Here is a 24,477-nt window from a genome sequence, read left to right as displayed (position 1 = left end):
CAGTCCTTCCGAGTAGGTATCCAGTCTATGCTACTGCTCATTATAATTCTTGAATGCATAGGTATTGTACAGACAGTCGTGAAACACAAAGAAATATCAGCTAGGATGCTGAAGGGATATAAACGATAAATGAACCCATAATATGACTTCCACCTCGTGTTATTGCACATTTAAAAATAGGTCTTTTCCTCGTCGTGTAGGCGTCAACCGCGGCAGCCAAGTCGGGGTTGCGGGCAGAGAGTCACGTCCGGACGCAGATTCCTCTTGGGAGCTGCTATTTTCACGGCGCCACTTTGCCCGAGCAGGATCCGTGGGGATGGCCATGTTGGCAGCACGGTCGATTCCAAGGCGCTTGGCCAACAGGGATGAGTTTGTGGAAATGGATTGGTCTGAGGATCGGGACGGGTCGTAGTCTGGGTTGGGCTTTCTGGGAGGATGTAGAGGGTGCCACTGGTGATGATGGTCATGATGATCCTGTGTTTGAGGTTGTGGTTGTGGTTGTGGTTGTGGTTGTGGTTGCGGCTGCGGCTGCGGCTGCGGCTGCGGCTGCGGCTGCGGTTGCGGTTGCGGTTGCTGCTGATACGGTTGATATGCTTGATATTGTCGCTGTGGTTGTCTTTGTTGCTGTTGCTGCTGCTGTTGAGGCTGTTGCGGCTGCTGGGGATATTGGCGTTGCGGTCGTGGCCGTGATTGCTGCTGTTGTTGCTGCGGCTGATATTGCTGTTGGTATTGATACAGTTGCTGTTGCTGATATTGGTATTGAGGCTGTTGCTCTAGGGACTGTTGGTAAGCCTGAGTGGCTGCTTGGTCAGGGCCAGAGAAGGAGCGGCCATGTTGAGAAGGCGGACGGGTATTCAGGGGTTGGGGGTATGGCGGGGAGAAGAGGAAAGCAGGTGCCCGGGGCTTGGGTGGAGGGACGGGGCCTTTCTCCTCTGGCTCGGGAGAGGGCTCAACTATTCGCATCGTTGGAGAGCCTGATCGGTGTAAGGCCGGGTCAGCCACGGGCTTTCTCCCGCCTTTGGAGGCTAATTGGGACGCCGCTCCGGCGCCAGAGGGAGGTTGCATCAGGCCGAGTGTCGGACTGGGCTGTCCCGGTGGGTAGTACACCATTGGCCTTGAGGGCGGAGGTGCGGTTGTCTTGTTTGCATCCCAGCCCTGTCTCATGGCTCCGCTGATCCGCCTAGGGTCTCGGTTGGGAATCTTGGGATACGTCACCGGGGAGCGGCCACTGCCCGAGTGCGGTGATTCGGCAACGGGTGAAAGGTTGCCTGGCGGCTCGAGCGCTGGCGGCGGGTCGGTGAAGGAGTCATCGGACGACGTGGAGATGGTAGTGACATCACTGCCACCGGAGGCCCGGGCCCGGGTCAGGTTCCGGGTGAGTGAGCGGCGGTTGGAGGAGTTGCGGCGCGGGTTTGGCTGGACCTGAAACGAAGGGTTGGACTGGCCCGAGAAGGGAGGGTTGGGATGCGGCTGTGCTCGAGGGCCCATGGGCTTGTGTAGTGCGTTGCTAGCTTGCCCCCTCCCTGGGACAATCTCTGCAGGAGGTGCGAGAGATACCTTCATGGAGTCGGCTGAGAGTGGGAGGAGGCTTTCTCGCTTCTTGCCCTTCGAGTCACCAGCAGGCGGAAGATTGGCGTCGTCCTTGGGAGGTGGCTTCGGGACAGCACTCTGTGAATCCATGGCCTTGTTAACATTCCTAGGGTCACCAAGAACCCAATTCCCGTACTGATCGGCCACATAGTAGGTTGCCGCCGAGAGCGGTGTTGTCGGCGGTGGCCTCCAGACCTGGGCAGAAGGTGACATTGAAGCCCGGTCGTCGTCCTCGAACTCGGTCAATGTGCTCTCACGTGGATAGTACGACGAGGGCGATGCCGTGAGCTGGTTTGACGCTGTTGGGATTTGTAGCTTAGGAGGCGGTCGCGGCGGTGGCTTGGATCCTGTGGGCGAGGCTACGGAGGCCCAGGGACCAATTTCCAGGGGAGGCAGTCGAGGAGGGTTCTCCTGGCGCGATGGCTCTCCGTAGTGTTGAGGGCCAGGCCATTCATCCGGGGGTGGCGGAGAGGAACCCTTCTTTGAAATATTGAGGGGCAGGATGGGAAGGACAGGTTTAGCCGGGAGCAACCGGGACATTCGCCTCGAGGTCGCGGTTTGGGTTGTAACTCGACTGTGAGCAGGCGATATTGCCAAGCCGATTGCTTCGGGTTTATAGCTCGATCGATTATAGGATGGCGTTGGGCGGGTGTAGGATGGTACGGGCGGTGGTGGGAACGAATCCAGCCGTGGCCGGATCTGATGAGCGATCCAGGAGTTGGTCCTATCGCTTTCCGAACGATCGGGTTTGTAGCCCCAAGTATCTCTCATGGGGAGGAAACCGTTCTTGAGGTTGGGATACTTTCTGCGGCGGTAGTGTCTCGCCAGGACAATGGCACCAATCGCAAGGCCAGCGGCCGCGAGAACGCCCACGGAAATACCAGCAACCTGATCACGGCTGAGAGAATTGCCCTTGTTGCCATCACCTTTGCCACCTCCAGCTGCCGCAGCCGTGCTTGTGCTGGTCTCTGTCGCTGAGTCGGTAGCTGTTGAGGACTCCTCAATGGTTGTTGGCTCCAGGCTAATCACTGTATCCGGGCTCAGACTTGTTGAGGAGAAGGATGTGGTTGAGGTAGGTCTTGTGAAAGTCGTTCTTGACGTCGATGATGTTCGAGTTGGAATCGGAGGCGGGGACGATGTTTCTATAACCAAGGTCGTCGGCAACGTAGTAAAGGACGAGATGGTGGCGGATGCAGTGAATGCGACGGACGTGGTGACGGTGGTGAACGTGGTGAACGTGGTTGTCTTCACAGGGGGGAATGTGATGATTCCTCCGGACGTCGGTATAACGAGGGTCGCCGTGATAGTCTTGTGAGTAGGCTGAATGGCGTTGGGCTGGTCATCACACATCCCATACGCATTGTAAATCACCGTGTCTGCCTTCTCGTTAGTGCTGTAACAGGATGGTGGTTGTCCAGCACAACATACCACTTGCGTCGATGTCCGAACAGAATCCAATCGACTTCTCTGCCACAATACACTGCAGCGCACCCTCCCCGAGGGTGAATCCCGTGGCGCCGACGCGAGAACATAGGCATTCTAACGTGGGATATGTCCCACACGTGGTAGACCGGTAGCTAACATAGAGAAAAGAAATGAAGCACTCCTCTGCGCAGCTGGGAATGAAATTGGAAATGTTGGTGGGAAGATTATACGCCAATGTGGCGGTGGTGTATAAGAGAGTGCTCAACCATAGCGAAGCGAAGAAAGATGGCCTCTTGGCCATTCTATAAGAAAACATCTGCGTGGCAAAGTGTCAGCACCGGACATCGTAGGCTATGATATGTGGTCTCGGTTTGATGAAGGAGATGCGAGGACTTTGGAATGGGTTTGGGTCGACTCACCTATGGGGAGGGGATATTAATTGAGATGTCCAGCATCTCAGCATGATTCATCAACACGCATGGAAACAAAGGAAAGGATCCAGATCATGCAGCTGCGATACGACACTGTCAAGGGGGAAAGAACTGGAAAACAAAACACACGAAACACACACTCAGACAAGGAAAAGAAGGGGACAGAGAAAGAAAAGGGAGATGGATGAAGGAAACTGGCGGAGACGGAGAGAGAGAGAGAGAGCATGGGAGGCGAAGGAAGGGTTGGAAATCCGGCCGCCCCCATGAGGAAGAGGAAAAGGAATATGGGCACACGCGCAGGAGCCCAGCGCTTGCTGGGCCGTGAGTCGATGACGCCGGCGGTTCGAACCTGCATCTTGCAAGCCATGGTCCCCAGCTGGAGCCGCCGAGGGCTGTTCTGGTCAGTCGGTCCCGCTGCATGTCGGCCGTCGTTGTTCAGTCAGGCTGGCGGCTTTGCGTCATGACGGCACCACAGGCCCTCGCAGCTGGCAACTGGCAGCTGGCAGTGGGGTGCCGACAAGTCTATTTTCGGGGGGATGTCCGCTGCAGCTTCGCTTCAAGTTGCAAGCCGTCACCGCCGTGCAGGCCTGTCGTCCGCCGAGGCCATTCCATCGGGGGCGACCCCAGCGAGACCCAGTCACCGCATTCGCGACCCCACGATGTTCGGTATGGCGGTTACGTCGCGACATGAGTGGCTGGCGCTGCTCGCTCCGTTAGGCGCCGCTATAAACGCGGACGACCCCGGCGCCAAAACGGCCAACGGGTCATCACGTGATGTGCCCGACTGGGCAACGCCAGCCAATCATGCCGGCCGCCTAGCCACTTAAGCTTACGGAGGCCGCCCCCGATGGCCCAGGCGTGCAGCTCGTGGAGACATCTGCGACAACCCCAAAAAGATCCCAAGGACACCCCGGAAAGCCCCTACATTTCCTGCCGGTTTCGGGATGCCATGGCTGGATGCGGCTGGATCGTCGTCCTGCCTGGCTCTGGCCTGGTCCATTTTGCCGGTCGCAGGCGGGTCAGCCAGGGCAAGGTCCTCGACCGAATACTGACCACTTTGAGACGGGTCAGTCTCCACGCCCCAGCTCGACGCGGGATCTACGCGATGGCGGCCGGCAGCTGAGGTCTTGGCAGTGACAGGACGGAAACTTGACGGTCAATGAAGATGCAGCCCGGCTCTCCTCAGGGGCCAAGAGTTCCTTGGGGTCGTACTCGCCGTCGCTGGCGTGCGGTAGTCGAGAGATTGCAACTGTGAAAGTCCCGAGTTGCTGATGTGACCCGGTGTCTGAGGCGCATGGGCGGTAGATGAAGCTGCCTAAGAGATTAACACATGCACTAAGGCCCCCGTCATGTCTGCAAAGACATGTCACTCTCAGATCGTGGATTCGGCGAATAAGCTGTGTTTGCTTACAAGAAGCGCTTCCGTCCCCTTGGATGTGCCAAGTTCCAACTTGCAAGATCAGGTTGCATCCCAGGCTGCAACCCAAGATGGTCATGACAGGGATCGAATCTACTCCCAGGGAGAGCGAGGTGCGGACGACGCCTTGCTTCTCTTTATCAAAAATTTAGATTCTCTACCAACAGACAGGGCCCTCCGCCAGACTTGAACAGTTCCCAAATGCCCTGCGTCGCAGTTCCATGGGTGTCATGACAGCCCTCGCCCCCACACAGGCTCGTCGTGGATGCTAAAGCCAAAAAGGGGAAAATATGCCGCCAAACGAAAAGCATCAACAATAGCCTCAGACGCCGACGCCGACAAAACACCGACAACACAATCAACACACCTGTCGGGATGAGACGAGCTCAGAATGCCATAGATCCATCTCTTCCCTCCCTGTTCAATATCAACCAAGGCAAGGAGGGAGGGAAGCACCCCAACCAACGCGACTCCGAATCCTCCGTTCCAACCAACAAATGCTATGAGAAACCGGCAAGCCTCTAACAGTCGTGCTCTCACATGGCCATCTCCGCCTGCAGCTTGCGGAGTTCGGCTTCCTCGTCGTCCTCTTCGATTGCCTGCTTCTTGTTCGACACAGCTGCGATAAGTTAGTAATGGCGTAAAGCCGCATAGTTGAGAGTGGAACGTACGCTCTGTGTTTGCCGGAGTGGGCATCTTGTGAACTTCGTCCAGCACGGGAACGTTGCCTGTCTTCAACATCTGCTCGTCCAGCTGCTCCTGTTGCATCTGCTCCAGTTCTTCCAGCAAGCCGTCTTCATCCTCGTACTCGCCGATCGTGGCACTTCCAATCGCGTTGACAATCTCCTCGCTGAGCGCATTCTGTTCCCGCAGAGTCTCCCTGTTACCGTCGTCAGTATCTCATCACCCACAGCGGTCATGCGACCTGTCCGCAGAACGTACATCGTCTCGTCCACCTTCTCTGGTGTGAGATTTTTGTAAATACCCTTCATGGCATGGCCGGCATTCTCCATAGCCGCCAACGTCTCTCGGTTGATATTTGCCGACTCGATCGCGTTAATCTGTTGCTCCAGTGTTCCAATCTGCGCTACAGTTTGCTCCAGTGAGTGCTCGTGTGTCTTCTTGCGCCTTAAAGCCGCCTTGGCCGCTGTTATTCCGTCAGCACGCCTGCCCCGCAATGTCCCCCTCCCGCTTATCGGGTTTGCATACCATTCTTGTTCGTGCTAACGTTCTTGCGGGCGACACCGTCTTGCTCATCGATCTGGTTCTGTAGATGCTTCTCGCGCTTCTGCAACATGTCAAGCTGCGAGCGCAGCCCCAGGATCGCATTCTTGGGACTGTTCTTCTGCTTCTGCGCCGAGGCACCGCCAAACCAGCCCCACATCTTGATAGTTGTTGGGTTCTGAAAGTCTCGGATGCAGGAATAGGAGGGTTATCAAAGGTCAAGGAACGTGTCCGTGTAGAGCCAGAAAGGGCTCAGTAGTCGTCGCGGAGAATGGCGTAACGCTCTCGACGAAGCCTGGTGGTGGGGTCGGGCTGAAGCGGTATGTCGAGTTAGCACGTTGGGGGAACAGATCCGGTGGGCTGGAGGTGAGCAGTGAACTCACGCAAAACTTATAGCAACCGAGGTCGTCAAAGTTGTGTCGCTTGTCGTCGTCAGCGTCGTCGTCGTCGTCGGAGTTGTTGGTGGTTGGGGGCAGTTGGTAGCCTGCGGGACACTTATCGCTGCCTTCGTCGTTCGCAGGGCGATGACGGCACTCTCACCTTTAACCGCAGTTTTGCCACGATCATGTGACGCCACATTCACATGGTCCGGACCCTTGTGGAGTCTTGGTGAAATTATTCTGACCACTGGAACTACACCATCCGAGCCTGTCAATCAGCGTCACGCGCGGCTGTCTCCGAGGCATACCTACTTAACGTAAAATACGGTGATCTACCGTTGTCCGAGTCCATCCTTCGTAACATGACAATATCTCCTTCGCAAATTTTCTAATACAAATTGTGTTTTCGAAAGATTCCTCCGAATTCTCGCTACCAGAACACTGATCCATACCAAAACTCTACCATGGGGCCCACGGGCCTGCGGCTCTTCCCCAGCTTTATGTGTGTCCCTGAATATGCCTCGAGGTATCCATAACGCCACATTATGTCTCACCTGCCAGAAACACGGGGTTCACCGGTGATAACCCACCCATTCTATCCGTAGTGCCAACCAGTAGTCGTGTAGTTCTCATGTCACGACGTACGGCAGCCTCGTTGATCCCGGCAGCACCCTAGAAGCTAAGAGACTATCCTTCAAGCCAGGGAACGTGGCACCACCCACCCATAACGTCCAGTCTTTCAAACTAAATCAAGATTGGATTTACATCGCATCTCATCCACTTTGATAATAAAATGAAGCCGGGATACTTGAATATCTGCCTAGATCGAATGCTTCCGTATAGAGCAAGCGGCTACCAGGATGCTTTATGGAAATCAGGCGGAGCAGAGGAATTTCTCCTTATTTGACATTCATTTTGCCTGACCATATTATGTCTCATCCTTCACGGCAGAACCCGTGCCGTTGGATATACTCGAATATTGTCCACACTTGCTCACGTTACTTCTCTTACCTCGCAGTACCATTTTATCATAACGATGGCTATTCGCACATGAGAACATTGCCACTTGCACACATGACTATAACCTCAGTCCTACTGATAAATCTGTCATCTTGGTGGTTTCTTTGCAAGACCAATTTGTAGTATTTATCCGCTAATAACTTTGTATAAGTCTAAGATCTAAGAATTCCAATGCGCATACTAGGCACATTAGTCTGCCCTGAGGTTGAGCTAAAGGGGCTTGTGCCTGTGTGCAAATAGCAATACTCTTTATCATGCGCATGTCAAGTATGAGACAAACGTTGGAGAATAAGTCTTCAAGTGTCTCTTCGTTTCTATTACATAGGTACAATAAGTACCTCACTCCAAACTCCGCCTGATCATGCCAGCGTTTTTGCCAGCCCATCTGAGTTCTCTATTCCAGGTACGAACTGATTCCTCCACCCAAGTCGAACATATATAACCAGAAACAAATATTACAGAGAAGCATCTGGTTCGCGGCCGAGGCTGGTCCCAGGAAACTATAACGCTAGAAATGCCACAGTAATGCTGGACAGGTGTGATTGGCATGAATAAGCCTACCCTGTCCTGAAAGGCCGAAGAAGAAAAGTACAGTGGAAATTGACAAAGTCTCTGCGCTGGGTTCACCTCGTATGGATGTCGAAGTTGGCCAGGGAAGGTCGAAAGAGTCACAGGCGTAATCATCATGAATCCTCATACAACTTTTGCGCGTCCATCAAGGCGGCGACGGAAGCCTTCGGACCAGTCCGGAAAAAGAAGCGGGTTGAGGCGCGAGACGTCGTTCAGGCGCATCATCATGTAGTCGTGTCGTACTATTTGTTTCCTCCCTTTTCGTCTGTGTCGATATGCCAGACAACGTAATTAGGAAGGCCAATGACTTGGTAGCCTGCTCGCTTGGCCATCTTGGCGAATCCTTCGGTCTCAGCTTGATTTTCGAAGGCGTAGCATGGGAAGTTGATGCCTAAGTGAACTTGTTAGTTGGTTTTTTGGTTTACGTGGTCGTCGTCTTGCGTACCAGAGCGATGGACATCTGCCTTGACGACGATGTTGACTCCGCCGATGCCATCTAGTTCAACTTCCACGTCCTTGTTCTGGCGCCAATCACCCATCTTGGCGAGGTACTCGCGGCCAGTGTCGTATTGCTTGTAACCTAGTACGAACACACGGTCAGAATGCTTCATTGTCATAATTCGGTGTCACGAACCTTCGGCAAGCACGACATCCTTAGGAAGAGTGCTGGTAAGTTTGCGGCCCTTTTCCGATTCGATCCAGGAGTTGTAATCAACTGTCCACTCGTGTTAGTGTCTTGTTGAGGTCATCTATTGTTCGCAGCAGTCACTTACATCGTCCTTCGATATCCTTGCCCTTCTCGATCCTGTGAAACCAAATGTCTTGAAGATATAATTAGTATCGGTGCACCGACGCAAGTTAAAGTCATCAACTCACTTGGGACGATAATATCCTTATCGTGGGCAATGAAGTCCTCCAGGATTCTCCCCGGGCAGTCAACAATGTCCACGTCTCTCCAGTAGACCCAGGAATGCTCCGGCTTCAGGGCGGTGGCCAGAAGATAGTTCCGCGCCTTGCCCATCGCCTTTCGACGGGGGCCCTGGGCCTCAAAGGAATGTCTCTCTTGCACGTCTTGACTCAGGTGGAAGTCAAAGTCCTTCTCGATGACGATGGCGCTGTTGAAGGGGATTTCGCCGGGCTGTCGTTGGAGGCGGTCCAGCTCAGAGGCAAGGATGGCCAGTGTATCATCCGTAGAGTCGGAGATCAGGAATGCGATATCGATCAGACGATGCGGGTACGTAAGTTGGGAAAGGAGTTGGAAATATCGAGGAAGGTACGAAGAGGCATCCTTGAGGGGGGTGAGGATCAGGATCCGTTCTTCGTTGACTAGCGCCCTCCGCGTCGACTTGATGGGGTTGAGGTCGATATGTTTGATCGATGTAGCGCCGACTTCGATGGGGGCGTGGTGGTTGAAGAGGACTGGCGTCTTCATGTGCGAGTTCCACACAGCAAACTCGTTCGGTGTCATATCCATGGGCGATTTGCCTGGGCCCCAACTGAAAACATGTCAGTCAACAAAAAAAAAATTGACCATGGAGTCCGCAGAGTCCAAGGAGTCCGCGGAGTCCAGCCATCACGGCCGTCGTCGGGTCACGGCATACCTTTGCGGCACGGGGGCCGAGTTGAACATGCTACGCCATATCACCAAGAAGATGCAGACGAAGACGACCAGCGGAAAGAATCGCGACCTCGTGACATTGTTCCGCAGAAATCTACCCAGCGGAAGCTGAGCCTTTGTGGCTTTCCAGTTGAGTCCACCCTGAGGGAGAAGCATGGCGAATGCCTCGGGTGGGCCGTCGTCACCGCCCTCTTGTAAGCTGTATCGCGTCCGTCGTGGGTGCGGCGCAGTAATTACGTCGTTGATGTCGTCGCCGTCGTCGGTGTCGAGGGTGGAGGTTGCAGGGGGTTCAGAACAAGTGTCGTGGTCGGCAGACAGCTAGAGTCGTCGAGCGAGTCGTCGAGGTTGGGGATTGCCGTGGCGGGATGGTGCTGGGAAAGGGCCAGGGCATCAGTATCGCGTCTCGCGGGTTCGGGGCCGAGTAGGCGGCGTGAGATCGCTCGAAGGCGCGTGGAAAGTCAATTGGCAAGAAGAGGAATCAACGGAGCCCAGCCAAAATACCACGACACCATCACCATGATTGCGACAGCCCAGAGGCACCCGAATCTGCTACTAAGCTTGGCTTGGCAATTGCAGGGTCCGGGCACCACCACAATTGGTCAAGGGCCTGTGAGAGTGGCGTTGGGCGCCTGGCTGGGCCTGTCCACGGCTGTCCAGGTACCTGCTCCTCGCTCCACCACGCCCCGCTCCACCACGCCCCGCTCTCTAGCAGCTTCAGTGGCTCCTCGGGCTATTTACAGCGCAACGGGGGCGCATTGAGGATCGGCACAGGAGCCGCCATAATAAACAACGGCCAACATAGGGGCTCGACTACCCTGGAGAGCCAGGAGAGCCAGGAGAGCCAGGTTTGATCTATATAATCAGCTCGTATTGCACGGGCGCTTTCGAAGCCCTTGATTTAGCAGGCGCAAAGTACAAAGGAGCCTCTAATATTGGTGAGATAGACACGGTCGGCAGTCTGTAGCCGTCTGGACTCTTGTGTGTTGTGGCGGTATTTCTGCCGCTTTTCCGTGGTTCGATTGGCTCTCAACGCGGGAGGCTTATCCACGGATTTTTTTTATCTCCCCAACCCATGCACTTATGTTGTGACACAATCCACCAAGACGGGAGGATTGGCTTCAGGTCATGGAAGGTCGAACCTGTGCAGTGTGCAATGGAACAAGAGACATTGTATGTGCTAGAGATATGTAGAACTCGGTCAAACCCCCACGGCCGCACAAGGGGATAACCGTAGACCACCAACCCAGGAGAACACAATCCAACAACAATACAAGTACCTAGAGCAATCGCGAATTACATCATCCTGCGCCAGATTCCCCTATCCACCGCTACCGATTGTAGCATGGACTCGAAAAAGCCAAGCCACAGGTCTCAACCACTTTTTCCAAATACAGTAACGGCACGACAATTGCTGACGTCTCCCACTGGTGCCGTTGGCGTGGCTGCCTGAACAGCCAATGACAAGGAAAGGCGGCGGCGCCTCGATCCTGATACAACACCATGACATACCAGCGTGAATAGCGTTCACCAAGGCAACGTCTCAAGTCCTCAACCACGGAAGACTCATTACTCGCTAAACCCATGCGGCAACCTGCGAGATAACGCGATACTCGACACTTACTGTGTACCATTTTTACGCCCGTTACTTCACATGCGCGCTGCACTGCCGGGACAACGCTGTTTGACATCACTGAGCCAATTCACGAGGCCATTGTTAAAGCTCCCGACTCACCGAGGCTTCACCACGTTCCCGAAGATGGTCGCAACAAGGGGATCTTCCCGTATCAACGGGACCCAAGCCGTTCCTAAGCATGAACCAAGTCCCAGTCCAGCCCCACGAGTGAACCGGAAGCGCAAGGCCCCCAGCGACGCGGAGGCCGCGGTGCCCGCGGTGCCTGTTACGCCAACGAAGAAGCGCACACAGCGGAACGCAGTGCCATCAACTCCGACACCCGGGGCCGCGGGCCTATTCGCGGAGCCTTCCGGTGCGACAAAGAAGCCGCGAAACGTGGCGGTGACCCGCCTTGCGGACCCGAGATCTACAAATGCGTTGCTCCTCTCACCAGAGACGTCACGGTTGGTGGCATCCCGTGACATCGAAACAGTGTCGCCCTCCAAGGTGTCCCGAGTCGGGGCTACAACTGAGAACCTGCTGAAGGAGGCCTGTGACCACCTCATCAAGATTGATGAGCGCATGCGGCCATTGATCGAGCAGCACCACTGCCGAGTATTCTCGCCTGAGGGTCTAGCAGAGAAGATCGATCCGTTTGAGAGTCTCTCCAGCGGCATCATTAGCCAACAAGTGTCTGGCGCAGCAGCCAAGTCTATCAAGGCAAAGTTCCTTGCCCTGTTCGAGGACAACATCGGGGAGAGGTTTCCTCACCCATCCCAGGTTGCCGCTCGATCAATTGAGAACCTCAGGACGGCGGGACTATCGCAACGCAAGGCTGAGTATATCCAGGGACTCGCCGAGAAGTTTGCCAGCGGCGAACTCAGCGCGCAGATGTTGCATGATGCATCGAATGACGAGGTCATGGAGAGGCTTATTGCTGTTCGAGGTCTGGGCAAGTGGTCTGTCGAGATGTTCGCCTGCTTTGGGCTCAAGCGAATGGACGTCTTCTCACTCGGCGACCTGGGTGTTCAGAGAGGCATGGCTGCATTTGTTGGACGAGACGTGGGCAAGCTCAAGTCCAAGGGGGGCAAGTGGAAATACATGTCGGAGCAGGATATGACGGAACTGTCGGACAAGTTTGCGCCGTATCGCAGCCTCTTCATGTGGTACATGTGGCGCGTGGAGGAGACGGATGTTAGTACCATGGAATAGATGGACTAGTTGCTCGGCCAGCGTTGTTTGCTGTTTTGCTGGTTGTTTTCATGCACGTATAAACCCAACCCTATGTATGGAGGTAATTTTGATAGGCACATATGAAGGTACTGAAAGAAGGGACGAGTTTCATGGAAGGATGTGTTTCATGGCCAACCCCCACTTGGACAGGGCCTTGTTGGAGAAATAGTACAAGCCCATTGTTAGTGGTGATGGATGTACTGTGCAATGTCCTGGAATAGATGGCATGGACAGGAATGATTAGCACACGCAGACTCATCAGGGCGCAAGAGGATGCGGATTTCCTTGGCCTGGCCGGGTCAATGGCCTACTAGTCTACGCAGTAGACGCGTTGGTTAACTGGATGATGGAAACCGTTATCGCAACCTTTGCCGTGGTAATTTAAGGGCCGTCTCAATTCGTCGATGCCGATCTGAAGTAACTAATTAGTTAGGGCGAACCCAGCTTCCCATGCCGAAGAAAAAAAAAAAGAGATTTGGGATTCGATGACGGCGTGAATCTAGGAGCAAGCTCGTGGCGGATCTGCGGGCGCTTCTCCGGAGGGAACGCCTGATATTGCAAGTGGCAAGCGGAAAGTAACCGTACCTCGACAGTGGCCATTGGCTCCAGCCACAAGATGGGGGGGCGTCGGTGCCGCAAACTTGAGTTGTCTAGCTTGGCAGAGCAGAGCTAAGACAGCCGGTGCAGCAAGAAAATCCTGATTTTGTCTCCCCCGCGAGCAGCGACCAGTCGCGGTTTGGGATGAATGATGCAAGCTGGCTTTGAGTGGATGTGAGAGGATGAGCCGGACGATGCACTGACAGACCTGTGGAGCAAGAAACGCGTCAGGGGGCGGGAACGGAATGGAGACCCGCAGAGCAGCGCGGATGCGCAAAACCCGGCTTCAGACTCGTGATGCCAGACACAGGGACCCAAGGAGCGGATGGAGTATAACGAAGATTGGACCCCTTTGCCATTGAACCTTGCCCATGAGGCGGACAATATATTTTGTCTGCGTTCAAGCTGTGGTGAATTGTCGGAGACTGACGACAAGCTTTCTAGCCCTTGCAGGTGGAGCCAGGGGCGAGGGTGAGCTTGATAGGGGCGTGAGAAAGGGGTATGTGTAGCACGAGCATCACATACCAGTACGTGTATTTCAATCCTTATCCACGGCTAAATCCCAGTTCTGGGAAATGATGATGAATTCGTCCCCCCGGGGTAAAACCTAACATTTTGATATGTGTCTGGTGATATGGGGAGCGATGCCCCGAAGATGGGGGAAATCGAAGTGCAATTGGCACTTGGAGCTTGGTGCCCTTGCTTGGCCGGGTTTGTTATCAAAGTCCCTACCATCGATCATTGTCACTCAACGGCATTGGGTACCATTGAGACGCAGGGATGCGATATCCATGCAAGGGAGGGAAATACGTACGCAGTACATGCAGAAATACGTACATGTTCAGACGTAGAAGAAGGGGGATGGCATATTGCCATGAATGGTGGTTCTGTGACACCAAGCAGGGTAACGGCACAGACGGGGACATGGAGTCGTCACTACTAATAACCCAATGCCACCGGAGCCGCCGGGGAGCCATCGGTGACGGGTGCTCGTATCGGAAGCTCCATCGAAATGCAGTTGGTGGACATGCATCATGTGTGAATTATCGAACTAGCAAGTCCGATTATCCGCGTACTCCCGGCACTGAGAGACAAGACCAGGTCCTCTCCAAGACCTGGACTGTGGGCTTGATGAGACTATCGGTTGCGCTGGGGAGCTTAGCTTTTTCGCCATCCACCGGACATAAGTGCCAGTGGTAGAGCAAGGCCGGGAGCCACTCCTCGGAGGTTGCCAAGAGACATAACCGTACTCTCTGTGTCGTGTCTGAGCTGTGAGACGAAACAAGGCCTCCATTCCTAGGAATGCATTTTGCTGACGCTGCCCTGACGCTGCCCTGACGCCAGCAACCGCACCTTTGAGGCGACAGGTGGTTGAGTACTCGGTACCGGGTATGCATGCGAAAGCGAAACGTGACGAGTGGGAGCAAATTGAGCTCGACTAGGGGCATTGAAGAGGTGGTACGGTGATGCCGAGCTGTTAGTTAGTACCTTTACGTGGCACACAGATCCAGCGATGATCTGGTGGAAAACTGCGGCCCAAGCTAGTTCCTTGCTAACACAACGGCGAATGAGCACCCACTTGCAATCAACCGAGACCCCTGCTAGTTGGGCTTAAAGCGTTTTTTTCAGCAGCTTCAAGCAGGTGGAACGGCGGCAACAAATCTCGCCTGGGAGGGGAGGCGATGAGATCGGAGGCAAAGTGCCCAGAACGAACAGATTGGCCGGGGATGCACGAAGGCTACTCGCCTCATCGGGCAGGCAGAGGATTGGTACCTCCGAGTGGCACACACATGGCACACAATTGGCACCCTCGTATCTCCAACGCAGAAGAGGCACGCGAGGAGGCGTGTGGGTGCAACGAATCGCGTCTCCAATTCTGGGAGCAAGATGCTGGGCAGCGTTTCACGGCGGGCGTGGACGCAAATGACGAGCCAATGTCCTGGCAGCGACGGACACCGCTGGGACCTTGGAAGCCTGCGACAGTGGTTATTGTGGGATGATTGCCCCATCGTCTTCGGCCCCTTGCTGTTGATGTTGACGTCGCTATTAACCGATTTCCCGTCGGAACCCTACTCGGCTGGCTTTGACAGCAAGCTGCGTGTACGTGCGTGCGTGCGCGCGCATATGCGTACCCAGCCAGCAAGCATCAGGTTAGGGAGCGGCGTCAGGAACAGTACCAAATAAAGAAGTTATCCGCTAGAGCTATCCACGGATGGGGTGGCATGGTCCCGTTCCTGGACCAGACGCAGGTGGGTGCCAATGGTGGGTGACCTGGCGGTCGCTGTAGCCCATGGTGTTGCGTTGCGTGGGTCGTCGCGGAGGTGGCCCCGGGCCCATCCACCCATCCATCCCATGGCATGGGGAGCAAATGTCGCCCGAACGCCGCCCACCCTCACCCTGGTCTGGCTCTGGCTCCGGCCCATGCCCTGCTGGATGGTGGATGGTTGGGTCGATGGCGGAGGGAGGTGGAGGGAGGTGGACGGAGAGTGGATGGGTGGGTTGGTTTGGTCGACGGAGGGATCCATGCAAGACTCGCCGGATATCCACCGCGCAGGAGCATCTCATCTCTCATCTCTCTCCCTTCGCTCTCTTCTTTCCCTTTTCTCCTCCTATCGTCGGTTCCCTCGTCGCATCGTCCATCTTTCAATTCACGCCGCTCGTTTGCACAGGCCTAAAAGACCCCGTTGTCTTCAAGCCCATCTTACTTACCTAGTCTACCGGAAGGCATTCTTGGGTTTCCTGAAGCATCTCCCGCTGCCGATTATTACAAACAGTACAAGAAAAAAACAAAGAAGGACCCAGTCCCTCGTTACCAGGTACGTACGCTTTGCTTGTGCTCCGACTCCTCGCCGAGGCGCGTGTTGCGTCGCCCCTGCTAGCTTGACACCCTCCCGTCTTTTGTCTCTGCTCCCCTTCCTCCACCTCACCTGCCTCATCAACCTCGAATTCCTCCTGTCATTTTCACTTTTGTTTGTCTTGGCTTGCCGCTTCTCGTGTGTTCTTCCTTCCATCTCTCCTTCCTGCATACTATCTCGTCCCGATTGGAACTCGCCTTTCTATTTCCCCGCCAACTCACTCGTTCGGTGCACAGGTTCGTTGCTCCCGCTTTCCCCGTTGACTCGCATCGCGAACCGAGCCCTCCAAAAGGGACCCGACCACGGCCTTCTCCCCATTCCCTGTCCCCGTCCCCGACCCCTTCTGCTCCCCATCATCATCTTTTCCAACCGCCTCAAGTTTTGGACGGCTGCATAGATTAGGGGTTTCTCCAACGCGCACCACCAAATCGCTGTCCTGCTCAACCCGGCTTCATTTCCTGCTCCTATACCAGTCCCAGCTTTCGTAGGACTGCAACACTAACAATACGCGGATATACAGGCCATAATGCATTCCGTCCAGCTTCTCTCCGCTGCCATCTTGGCGTTCGGTGCCGCCACGGTTTCCGGTACGTTGTCTCCGTCTCCCGGTTGACGTTGCCTACTAAGCGCACAAAACAGCTGCCACATGCACCAAGGATATCACCGTCACCGAGCCTACCCAGGTTATCTCTTGCGACGTTGTCGATGCTGATATCACCATTGACTCCGATCTTGCTGGTGACGTCGTGATTAATGGCCCCAAGCAGATTAAGGGTGACTTCATTGTCAACAATGCCTCTGGCCTGATCTCGCTCACTTCCACCACCATCAACTCCATTTCTGGTGAATTCCAGCTCCAGAACCTCGAGCTCCTCAGCACCCTCGAGATGGCTTCCCTGAAGAGTGTCGGCGAGATCAGCATGGTCAAGCTGCCTCAGCTCAGCAGCCTGAACTTCGGTACCGAGGGCGTTACTAAGATGACCAGCATTCGGATTACCGATACCTTCATCAGCGATCTGAGCGGTCTTAGCGTCGCTACTGTCGAGAACTTCCAGATTGACAACAACAAGCGCATGACCACCTTCGACTCCGATCTCGTCAACATCACCGGCCAGCTTATCATCAACAACAACGGAAACAACATGGATATCACCATGGACAAGCTCGAGCTCGCTGCTGAGATTCAGATTTCCAACGTCAAGTCGTTCTCGGTCCCTGCTCTCACCAAGATCACTGCGTCGATCAAGTTCGATAAGAATCCCGAGTTCAAGACCTTCAACGCGCCTAACGTTACCGAGATCACTAACGATGTCTCCTTCATCAACAACAAGAAGCTCACCAATGTTTCTATGCCTCTCCTCGAGAAGATTCAGGGTGGTTTCACCATCCAGAACAACACTGCTATGACCACCATTGACGGGTTCCCCCTACTGGAGAGCGTTTCTGGTGCCATTATTCTCCGCGGTAACTTCGAGAAGTGAGTCAATCAGCCTTTTGAATATTGTAACAGCTCTAACGGTCTTATTAGGGTCGAGCTCCCCAGCCTTAACGACGTCAAGGGTGCGGTCACCGTCTCCTCCACCACCGATATCTCCGATTTCTGCGACTTCTTCGACAAACTTGAGAAGAGCGAGGCTATCCAGGGCAGCATGACCTGCACCAGCAACAACAAGAAGGCCAACGAGGGTAGTGACGGTGGCGAGTCTACCCGTGGCAACTCTAGCAGCTCCGACTCTAGTGATTCTGAGGACGGTGCGGGCGTTAACGGTGTCAGCATGACTTTGCTCGCCCTTGCCGGTGTTGCCGCCCTTGTTCAACTGCTGTAAAGTGATGGTCATGGCAAAATGGTTTCGGATTGGCGTCGTTCACTGTTCTCCCCATGTTCCCTGTTTTTTCTATCCGACATATTGTGTTTCATCATCCTTCGTGAGGCACAAGATGCTTTTCGCGGAGGCAGCAGCTGCGTGCAAAGGATAACCCATTAGAACTTAATAATCGACTGTACTTCCACTGAACCATCAAATCACCATTCAACTTGGCCAATTAGTCTGTGAAGTGCTTCAGCAATGTTTGCCCAGATCACCTGCCTTCGAGATGCTGCCATCTGACGTAGTGAAGTCCAACTTGATCACCTTGGCATACACAACTGATAAAGTTGTCGAATGAAGTCGTGTGAAGAGGAAGAGCTCTGGTTGAGGACCCGAACAACAGCACATACACTGCTATATCGTAGGAAATAGTCATCCAGCTATGTTCGAACCAGTCTCCTTATTCGGTGTAATGGCATCGGATTTTTCATTTTGTCACCGTCGTCAGGTTTAGTGATGTCCTGTCAACTCGGTTTGACTTTGGGGTATCACCTCTACAATACACATGCACGCTACTCCCTCTATCTTCTGTGTTGCAAGCCTCAAATCAGCTATCCACCGGGTCTAAACCCTTGCTGCAGGCTAGACCAGTCATTTTCTAACTGTAAATCCCTTTCTCAAATTTTTCTGTGTCAAAGAACCTTGGCACAATTGTGTTTCCGTTGAAGACTCTCCCGTCTAGTTCGTTCACTGCCTTGGGGGGATATGAGCGTGTGAAATCACAGAGTGAATGAAGTAGAAAACTTACTCGAAGCGCAGACACTTGGTTTGTGAACTTGATAAAAACTTTTCGACTCTTTTCCTCGATGTAAAGTCTCTCCACACGCCCGTACTGCCATCTCATTAGTTCCATTCTGGATAGGTTGTGGTATAAAATGGGGAATACCTTCTCGCCGCACTCCTCTCCAATCTCCTGCCCGAGGCCGTCCGCAATCTCGGCCTGGAGGTCAGGCATGTTCTCTAACATGTTTTGAAGGACAATGACGTCGCTCATGATACCAAACTTGCCGGTACTCTCCTCCTTGCGATTCCCGCCCACGATTTTGCCTTTGCTGCCAGGCTCCGCCCAACCCCCACCATCAGCGTCGGCCTTCTTGCGCCGTTTCTCGACTTGCACTCGCAGAGGATTGATAATGCCCGTCTCGTCGGCACCAAGGCCAGTGCCTTTAGTCCAACCGTACTTACTCATGAGACGGTGAGCAAAACCGGCTTGGCCAGGGCGTGCTGACCGAGGTTGAGAATCGACTTCAGGTGCATGGCCTCCAATCGTGGGCGGTGGAGAGTATGGTTCGTCTTTTTCGTCACCTTTGGGGTTTCCTGGTTGCATGTATCGGACTGGAGCACGGGATATTATGGCAGAGTCGGAGGGTGGTGCGGGAGGTGGCGGCGGCTGGGTGACCGCGGGAGTTTGGCCCTGAGACATGGCCATACGACGGACGAAAGCGTCCTCGCCGGTTTTGTCGGGAGGAGGAGCTGGAGGTGAGCCTGGTGGCGGCGGGACAAAGGCATATGACGATGGAGGTGCAAACTGATCTGGAATTGGGCGTAAGTATGACAATCGTGAGCTGCAAGCTGGGAGACTTACTTGGTGCGACATGTCGGGTGTCGCCGTCATCATCCTCGTTGTCCGAGGAGTCGCTCTTGTCGCGCTTTCTACGGTGCCGGTAGAGTAATGCCTTCCATTCTCTTACCTCGTTGACCTTCTCGTCACTTCGCAGGTACTCCTCTACATTTGTTGGCCGTGCCGGGTCATACAACTCCTCCCAGTCGGTCTCCATGTGTACTTGCTGCTGCTTCTTCTTCTTTTTGCGCCCACCACGCTGGCGCTTCTCTACGGCCCCATATTGCCACTCATCATCCTCTGTCGCGGCCCAGTCAGCAAGTGTGCTCTTGGGCGGTGCAGGGGCTGGTGGTGTGGCGGCGGCTGTTGCTGGTTTGGGACCGACGGGTTTGGGGAATGAGGGCTTCGGCTTGGTCTGTTTGACTTGGGGACGGCGAATGGGCTGGAAGCGGAGGGCGGGATCGACCGGTTTCTTGGAAGAGGTCTCTGCAGAGGCGCTGTCGGCCTGATTGTAGAGTACTGGAGCGGATGAGATGGTGGCGGACGAGGAATCGTTAGGATCGAGGAGGTTCTCGTAGAGGGAGAGTCCTCCACGAGGAGGCGGCGGAGGAGCTGCCATGCTGCCGGGACTGAGGTGATGGACCTTCTTAATGGCTAAAATTGACGCTGAATTCGGGTATCATGAGGCAATACGAGTGGGCCTGTAAATATAATGATGAAAGTTGCTTGCATGGCCAAAGTCGAGGCTCAGTTGGCCAGCCTGAACGGGTGCACGTTACGCGCTTCTTCCCCGGCCCAGGGAAGTAGATGCGCCGGATAAACAGCGGGACAGGCGGTAGCACCCTTGCAGCTGGGGAAGCTGCCTGCAAGTGCCCCTCCAATGAACCCCGCCAAAACTCCAAGAAAGCTTTCCAAGTCGCGGTCACCTGTTTATGCCCAAACACATCCTCAAGACTCTCGCGTTTCTCAGAGTGATCACGCCTGGCCCCAATTTGCGCTGTAAACTCGACTGCTAGGCACCCTTTTCTGCCTTACATTGTCCATTCAACCCCAGCGCAAGCTGCGAGCGATTCAGGCTACGATTTTGAGGTGTAATCGTACAGTCATTTTGTCGCCCCCATTCCGCCTTTCCTTCCCCTTCACCTCACACCTTCGCTCTCTCACTCCTTCAACATGGCCGACCTCGCAAGCCGTATTACCGACCCCAAAGAGGGAGCAGCTGATCCGCCTGCGGCCCCGCCTGCTGAGGAGGTTGCCGAGGATGCCTCTCCGGCCCAAGTTGATGGTGCTGTCGAGGAACTCGGTGGCTCCGGCCTCCAAGAGCCTGAATGGGATGTCGAGGTCTCCCTGAGCGAGCTCCAGAACAACGAAGCTACGCCTTTTCACTCTGCCACCACTTGGCAGGACCTCAACCTGTATGTTAAGCTCTTCCCAGCATCTGCCTCTCGCTGACCCACCCCCCCAAGCCCTGAGCCTATTCTCAAGGGTCTTCTTGCCTTGAACTTTCTGAAGCCCTCCAAGGTTCAGGGTAAGTCTCTGCCCTTGATTCTGAGCAACCCTCCGAGAAATATGTTGGCGCAGTCCCAGTCTGGTACTGGTAAAACGGCTGCGTTCGTCACAGCCATCTTGTCCCGAGTCGACTTCACCAACCCAGATCAACCTCAGGCCCTTGCTCTGGCGCCTAGTCGTGAGCTTGCCCGTCAGATCGAAGGTGTGATCAAAGCTATTGGCCGATTCATCGAGGACCTGAATGTGGCTGCTGCTATTCCCGGAGCCCTTCCCCGTGGCGAACCTGTCAGATCTCCAGTCATTGTTGGAACACCCGGCACAGTTATGGACATCATTCGACGTCGACAACTAGATGTGTCGAAGCTGAAGATTTTGGTTTTGGATGAGGCCGACAACATGCTTGACCAGCAAGGTCTTGGCGACCAGTGCATGCGAGTCAAGAAGTGAGTACCAAACACTTGGGGGAAATAATTACTAGTTGTGCTAACTTTTGCGTAGTATGTTGCCCAAGGAGATCCAGGTCCTCCTCTTCTCTGCTACCTTCCCCGATAAGGTCATGCAATACGCCGGAAAGTTTGCCCCCAACGCACACAGCCTGAAGCTGCAGCGTAGTGAGCTTACCGTCAAGGGAATTTCTCAAATGTTTATCGATTGTCCCGATGACAACATCAAGTACGACGTTCTCTGCAAGCTTTATGGCCTGATGACCATTGGCCAGTCGGTTATTTTCGTCAAGGTAAGAATGGCGATTATTTTGTTTACTCACAGCCTGGCTAACATTACTATAGACTCGTGAGAGCGCCAACGAGATCCAGCGACGCATGACAGCGGATGGCCACAAGGTTTCTGCCCTCCACGCCGCCTTCGATGGCAGCGAGCGAGATGACCTGTTGTCCAAGTTCCGCAAAGGAGAAAACAAGGTGCTTATCGCGACCAACGTTCTCGCCCGAGGCATCGACGTTTCAAGTGTGTCGATGGTCATCAACTACGATATTCCCATGAAGGGCAGGGGTGATAGCGAGCCTGATGCCGAGACCTACCTCCACCGTATCGGCCGAACTGGTCGTTTCGGCCGTGTTGGTGTCAGTATCAGCTTTGTCTACGATAAGAAGAGCTTCGATGCTCTCAGCAACATTGCTAGCGGTTTCGGCATCGACCTGGTTAGACTGGACACCGACGATTGGGATGAGGCAGAGGAACGCGTCAAGGAAGTTATCAAGAAGAACAGAGCGCAAGCCGCTTATGCGCCTAGTGCTACCGAGCCCAAGCAGAATGCGGCCGCTTAGGGATGGCCAGGGTTTTGGAGTGCGCCAGCAGTCACATCCGGGAAGTTTTACTCGTAGTGGCTCTCACCACAGGGTGGGAAGGGGGAGATGGGACGAGCATGATTCATGCAGAGGAGTGTGAGACTCAGAATTTGCTAAACTGAAGGGATCTGTTGAATTACAGACGAGATACCAAGAATCAAGAAAAGCTGCTATGAATCTGATTGATAACCCTGGATCCTTCGCAGTCATTGTGTAGAGTAAATCTTTCGTTCCGGGCAACCCGACGCATAAGCTCCTGGCTACATGGTCTGATAGACAGGTACCCGGACACTATCTCGGCGCCAAGTGCGGTTCTGCTGACACCACTGGTGAAATTGCCTTATCCATGCGCAAACACGCATTGATAGTTAATCCATATCCTATGAGTTGGGATACACGAGTTGGGATACACATGGCGACCCAATGGCCTCAGGCTGGAATGACATGGAAAGACTTGGCATGGCGGACAAGGAACACCCAGGTTCACTTTCTTAGATTCATGGAATCCAGAAAAAAATCAAGCTAGCAACGGTCAATCTGCTCCGTACTATAGCCTATCTGACGTAGGGCGGATGTTTTGCTTTGTGGGACCCGATGCGTCGTTTTGAGATGTTACGGATGAGATCAGCATCCCACGGTGGCGGAACGTCGCTTTCAGCGCTTCCGAAATATGTGGATATTTTGTGGTCCTCGGATGTTTATGCACTACTTAAGTAGAGACTGGGTTTGTTACCAGGATTGGGTATCTTTTGATGCTCTAAGTGGTATCCTCCTTAGGTGGGTAGTTGGGATTTTCCGCACTGATTTGGCAGGCACAAACAAGGCTTTTCACGTGCGGACTGCTACCGGTGTAAGTGCCAACTTTTTGAGGGGCTGGTGCCATGCAAACTTGCCAACCTCCACCCCCAGCTCACCGCCAAGACCCCGGAAAGCACGTTGTCGTGCGACAACAGGCCCGTCTAATGGCAACCAGAAACAAAACGCCGGGCGTTGTTCTACAAGGCGCAAATGCACAGAGGATGACGAAAGCGTCGTGGAGGGTTGGTGGCGGCCGAAGACCGAAGACCGAAGACTTAATGGATGTCGATGCGTGGGAGAGCTCAGAGCAGATGGGGGCACCATCCCACGATCAAGGACAAATCAAGCCCCCTGGCCGGTAACCCGCTGCAGTGGACCGTCCGACTTCGAGCAAAGCCATGGGACCCGCCGCCACGAGACGGACAAATCCATGCCTGTCACCGATGGATGCATTGATGCTAGTTAATGAGAGCGAGGGACCTTTCGAAGCAAGGGCTGATCCCAACCTCGTCAAGCGGACGACATCGACTGCCCAAAAAGCTGACATGTCAATATACTTTTTTAATGCCAGCCCATGCCCGGCGACCTGGGCATCGCCGCAGGATTTTACACATCAGCTCCCAAAGTCGGGTTACACCTGGGCTTGCGACGGACGTAGATTTGAGACGGATACAGATACTGAGACTTGAGATTGACAATGCCGATTGACAAAACATCACCCCACCGAGGAAGATGGAAGCCCAGCTCGGCCCAATGCCCGAGGGCTCCTGACTGTCGAGATGCATGATGGATCAGCCGGGAGAGGCTTCAGAGGCTTGCCACGTTGCACATCTGGGGAAGCAAAACCACTCAGTTGCAGCAGCAGCCCCAAGCCAGCCAACTCGGATGCTTTCCCTCCACCCTACATTGGCTAGCGAGACCCGTAGCGGGGGCAGCACTGCAGGGAAAAGGCGAGTCCGGCAGCCGGGAGGTCTAGGAGTGGTCAGTCGTGAGGTCGACGTCCGCCGTCCGTGGGGATGGTGCAGCGGACCGTATGGGTTCATCATGAGCAAAGCAGCAGCATCGCGCGCCCATTGGGACAGACCATGGGTTATCAACAGTGCATCCTATCATGGGAAGAGGGTTTGATGAGGCCTGTGGTCCGGGGCTTGAGGCTTGCGGCTTGCTGCTACGCAAAGAGCCTGCTTGACTGGCCCTGAAAGCACAGGAAGATTACCCGGGCCAAGTACAGCGACGGCACATTACAGCACATAAAACATAGCACAGCACAACACAGCAGCGCAGCACATGTCGACCATCGCCGCCCAATGTTTCCGTGAGGCTGCCGCTTGCCTGCCCGAGAGTTGGAGGTCGGACAAGTACTGCGTCAGTACGGTTGCAGTGCAGTACAGTACGGACTGGACTCAGGCTCCATGCAGGTCCAAGTGCCAGTCCTGCCGTGAGCTGTGGTGTCTGGTTGGGC

General features: G+C 54.5%; 8 protein-coding genes across 8 annotated transcripts; 4 read left to right on the top strand and 4 right to left on the bottom strand.

The window, feature by feature from the left end:
- Window positions 1-159: 159 nt before the first annotated feature.
- Window positions 160-3,316, bottom strand: BGZ61DRAFT_532057 (uncharacterized protein; the record flags this gene model as incomplete). Its single annotated transcript, XM_046253816.1, has 2 exons — window positions 160-2,966; window positions 3,019-3,316. The coding sequence occupies 2 exons, from the start codon at window positions 3,314-3,316 to the stop codon at window positions 160-162; spliced, it is 3,105 nt and encodes a 1,034-aa protein (XP_046104573.1).
- Window positions 3,317-5,399: 2,083 nt separating this feature from the next.
- Window positions 5,400-6,247, bottom strand: BGZ61DRAFT_532056 (Snf7-domain-containing protein; the record flags this gene model as incomplete). The annotated part of the gene is made up of 4 exons (XM_046253815.1): window positions 5,400-5,482; window positions 5,535-5,743; window positions 5,806-6,010; window positions 6,073-6,247. The coding sequence occupies 4 exons, from the start codon at window positions 6,245-6,247 to the stop codon at window positions 5,400-5,402; spliced, it is 672 nt and encodes a 223-aa protein (XP_046104572.1).
- A 2,052-nt stretch (window positions 6,248-8,299) lies between these two features.
- On the bottom strand, window positions 8,300-9,831 carry BGZ61DRAFT_493609 (putative ANP1 protein; the record flags this gene model as incomplete). Its single annotated transcript, XM_046250668.1, has 6 exons — window positions 8,300-8,448; window positions 8,503-8,637; window positions 8,692-8,772; window positions 8,831-8,878; window positions 8,934-9,553; window positions 9,659-9,831. 6 exons carry the CDS (start codon window positions 9,829-9,831, stop codon window positions 8,300-8,302), a joined length of 1,206 nt encoding a protein of 401 aa, XP_046104571.1.
- A 1,600-nt stretch (window positions 9,832-11,431) lies between these two features.
- On the top strand, window positions 11,432-12,499 carry BGZ61DRAFT_532054 (DNA glycosylase; the record flags this gene model as incomplete). The annotated part of the gene is made up of 1 exon (XM_046253814.1): window positions 11,432-12,499. The coding sequence occupies one exon, from the start codon at window positions 11,432-11,434 to the stop codon at window positions 12,497-12,499; it is 1,068 nt and encodes a 355-aa protein (XP_046104570.1).
- A 3,999-nt stretch (window positions 12,500-16,498) lies between these two features.
- On the top strand, window positions 16,499-17,798 carry BGZ61DRAFT_351772 (uncharacterized protein; the record flags this gene model as incomplete). Its single annotated transcript, XM_046240359.1, has 3 exons — window positions 16,499-16,559; window positions 16,612-17,449; window positions 17,501-17,798. The coding sequence occupies 3 exons, from the start codon at window positions 16,499-16,501 to the stop codon at window positions 17,796-17,798; spliced, it is 1,197 nt and encodes a 398-aa protein (XP_046104569.1).
- A 291-nt stretch (window positions 17,799-18,089) lies between these two features.
- On the bottom strand, window positions 18,090-20,167 carry BGZ61DRAFT_389534 (uncharacterized protein). Its single transcript, XM_046242799.1, has 4 exons — window positions 19,426-20,167; window positions 18,727-19,373; window positions 18,589-18,672; window positions 18,090-18,534 (listed from the first exon to the last, which is right to left on the bottom strand). The coding sequence occupies exons 1-4, from the start codon at window positions 20,018-20,020 to the stop codon at window positions 18,439-18,441; spliced, it is 1,422 nt and encodes a 473-aa protein (XP_046104568.1). The 5' UTR covers window positions 20,021-20,167; the 3' UTR covers window positions 18,090-18,438.
- Window positions 20,168-20,297: 130 nt separating this feature from the next.
- Window positions 20,298-22,396, top strand: BGZ61DRAFT_505889 (P-loop containing nucleoside triphosphate hydrolase protein). The gene is made up of 4 exons (XM_046251850.1): window positions 20,298-20,816; window positions 20,868-21,353; window positions 21,409-21,646; window positions 21,699-22,396. Exons 1-4 carry the CDS (start codon window positions 20,575-20,577, stop codon window positions 22,194-22,196), a joined length of 1,464 nt encoding a protein of 487 aa, XP_046104567.1. The 5' UTR covers window positions 20,298-20,574; the 3' UTR covers window positions 22,197-22,396.
- A 510-nt stretch (window positions 22,397-22,906) lies between these two features.
- Window positions 22,907-23,557, top strand: BGZ61DRAFT_450871 (uncharacterized protein; the record flags this gene model as incomplete). Its single annotated transcript, XM_046245770.1, has 1 exon — window positions 22,907-23,557. A coding segment is annotated over exon 1 (566 nt), but the record flags the coding sequence as incomplete, so codon positions are not given.
- Between the last annotated feature and the right edge of the window lie 920 nt (window positions 23,558-24,477).

Source organism: Ilyonectria robusta, assembly GCF_021365365.1.
Source record: "Ilyonectria robusta strain PMI_751 chromosome Unknown BGZ61scaffold_9, whole genome shotgun sequence".
Lineage (NCBI taxonomy): Eukaryota > Fungi > Ascomycota > Sordariomycetes > Hypocreales > Nectriaceae > Ilyonectria > Ilyonectria robusta.
Note: the sequence above shows the minus strand (reverse complement) of the source record. Positions and strands in the feature narration are given on the sequence as shown.

Coding starts and splice junctions, on each gene's coding strand:
- BGZ61DRAFT_389534 (XM_046242799.1), bottom strand. CDS start 20,020: ATGGCAGCTCCTCCGCCGCCTCCTCGTGGAGGACTCTCCCTCTACGAG. Junction 19,374..19,425: donor CACCCGACATGTCGCACCAA/GTAAGTCTCCCA, acceptor GCCCAATTCCAG/ATCAGTTTGCACCTCCATCG. Junction 18,535..18,588: donor ACCAAGTGTCTGCGCTTCGA/GTAAGTTTTCTA, acceptor TATCCCCCCAAG/GCAGTGAACGAACTAGACGG.
- BGZ61DRAFT_505889 (XM_046251850.1), top strand. CDS start 20,575: ATGGCCGACCTCGCAAGCCGTATTACCGACCCCAAAGAGGGAGCAGCT. Junction 20,817..20,867: donor ACTTGGCAGGACCTCAACCT/GTATGTTAAGCT, acceptor CACCCCCCCAAG/CCCTGAGCCTATTCTCAAGG. Junction 21,647..21,698: donor AGTCGGTTATTTTCGTCAAG/GTAAGAATGGCG, acceptor ACATTACTATAG/ACTCGTGAGAGCGCCAACGA.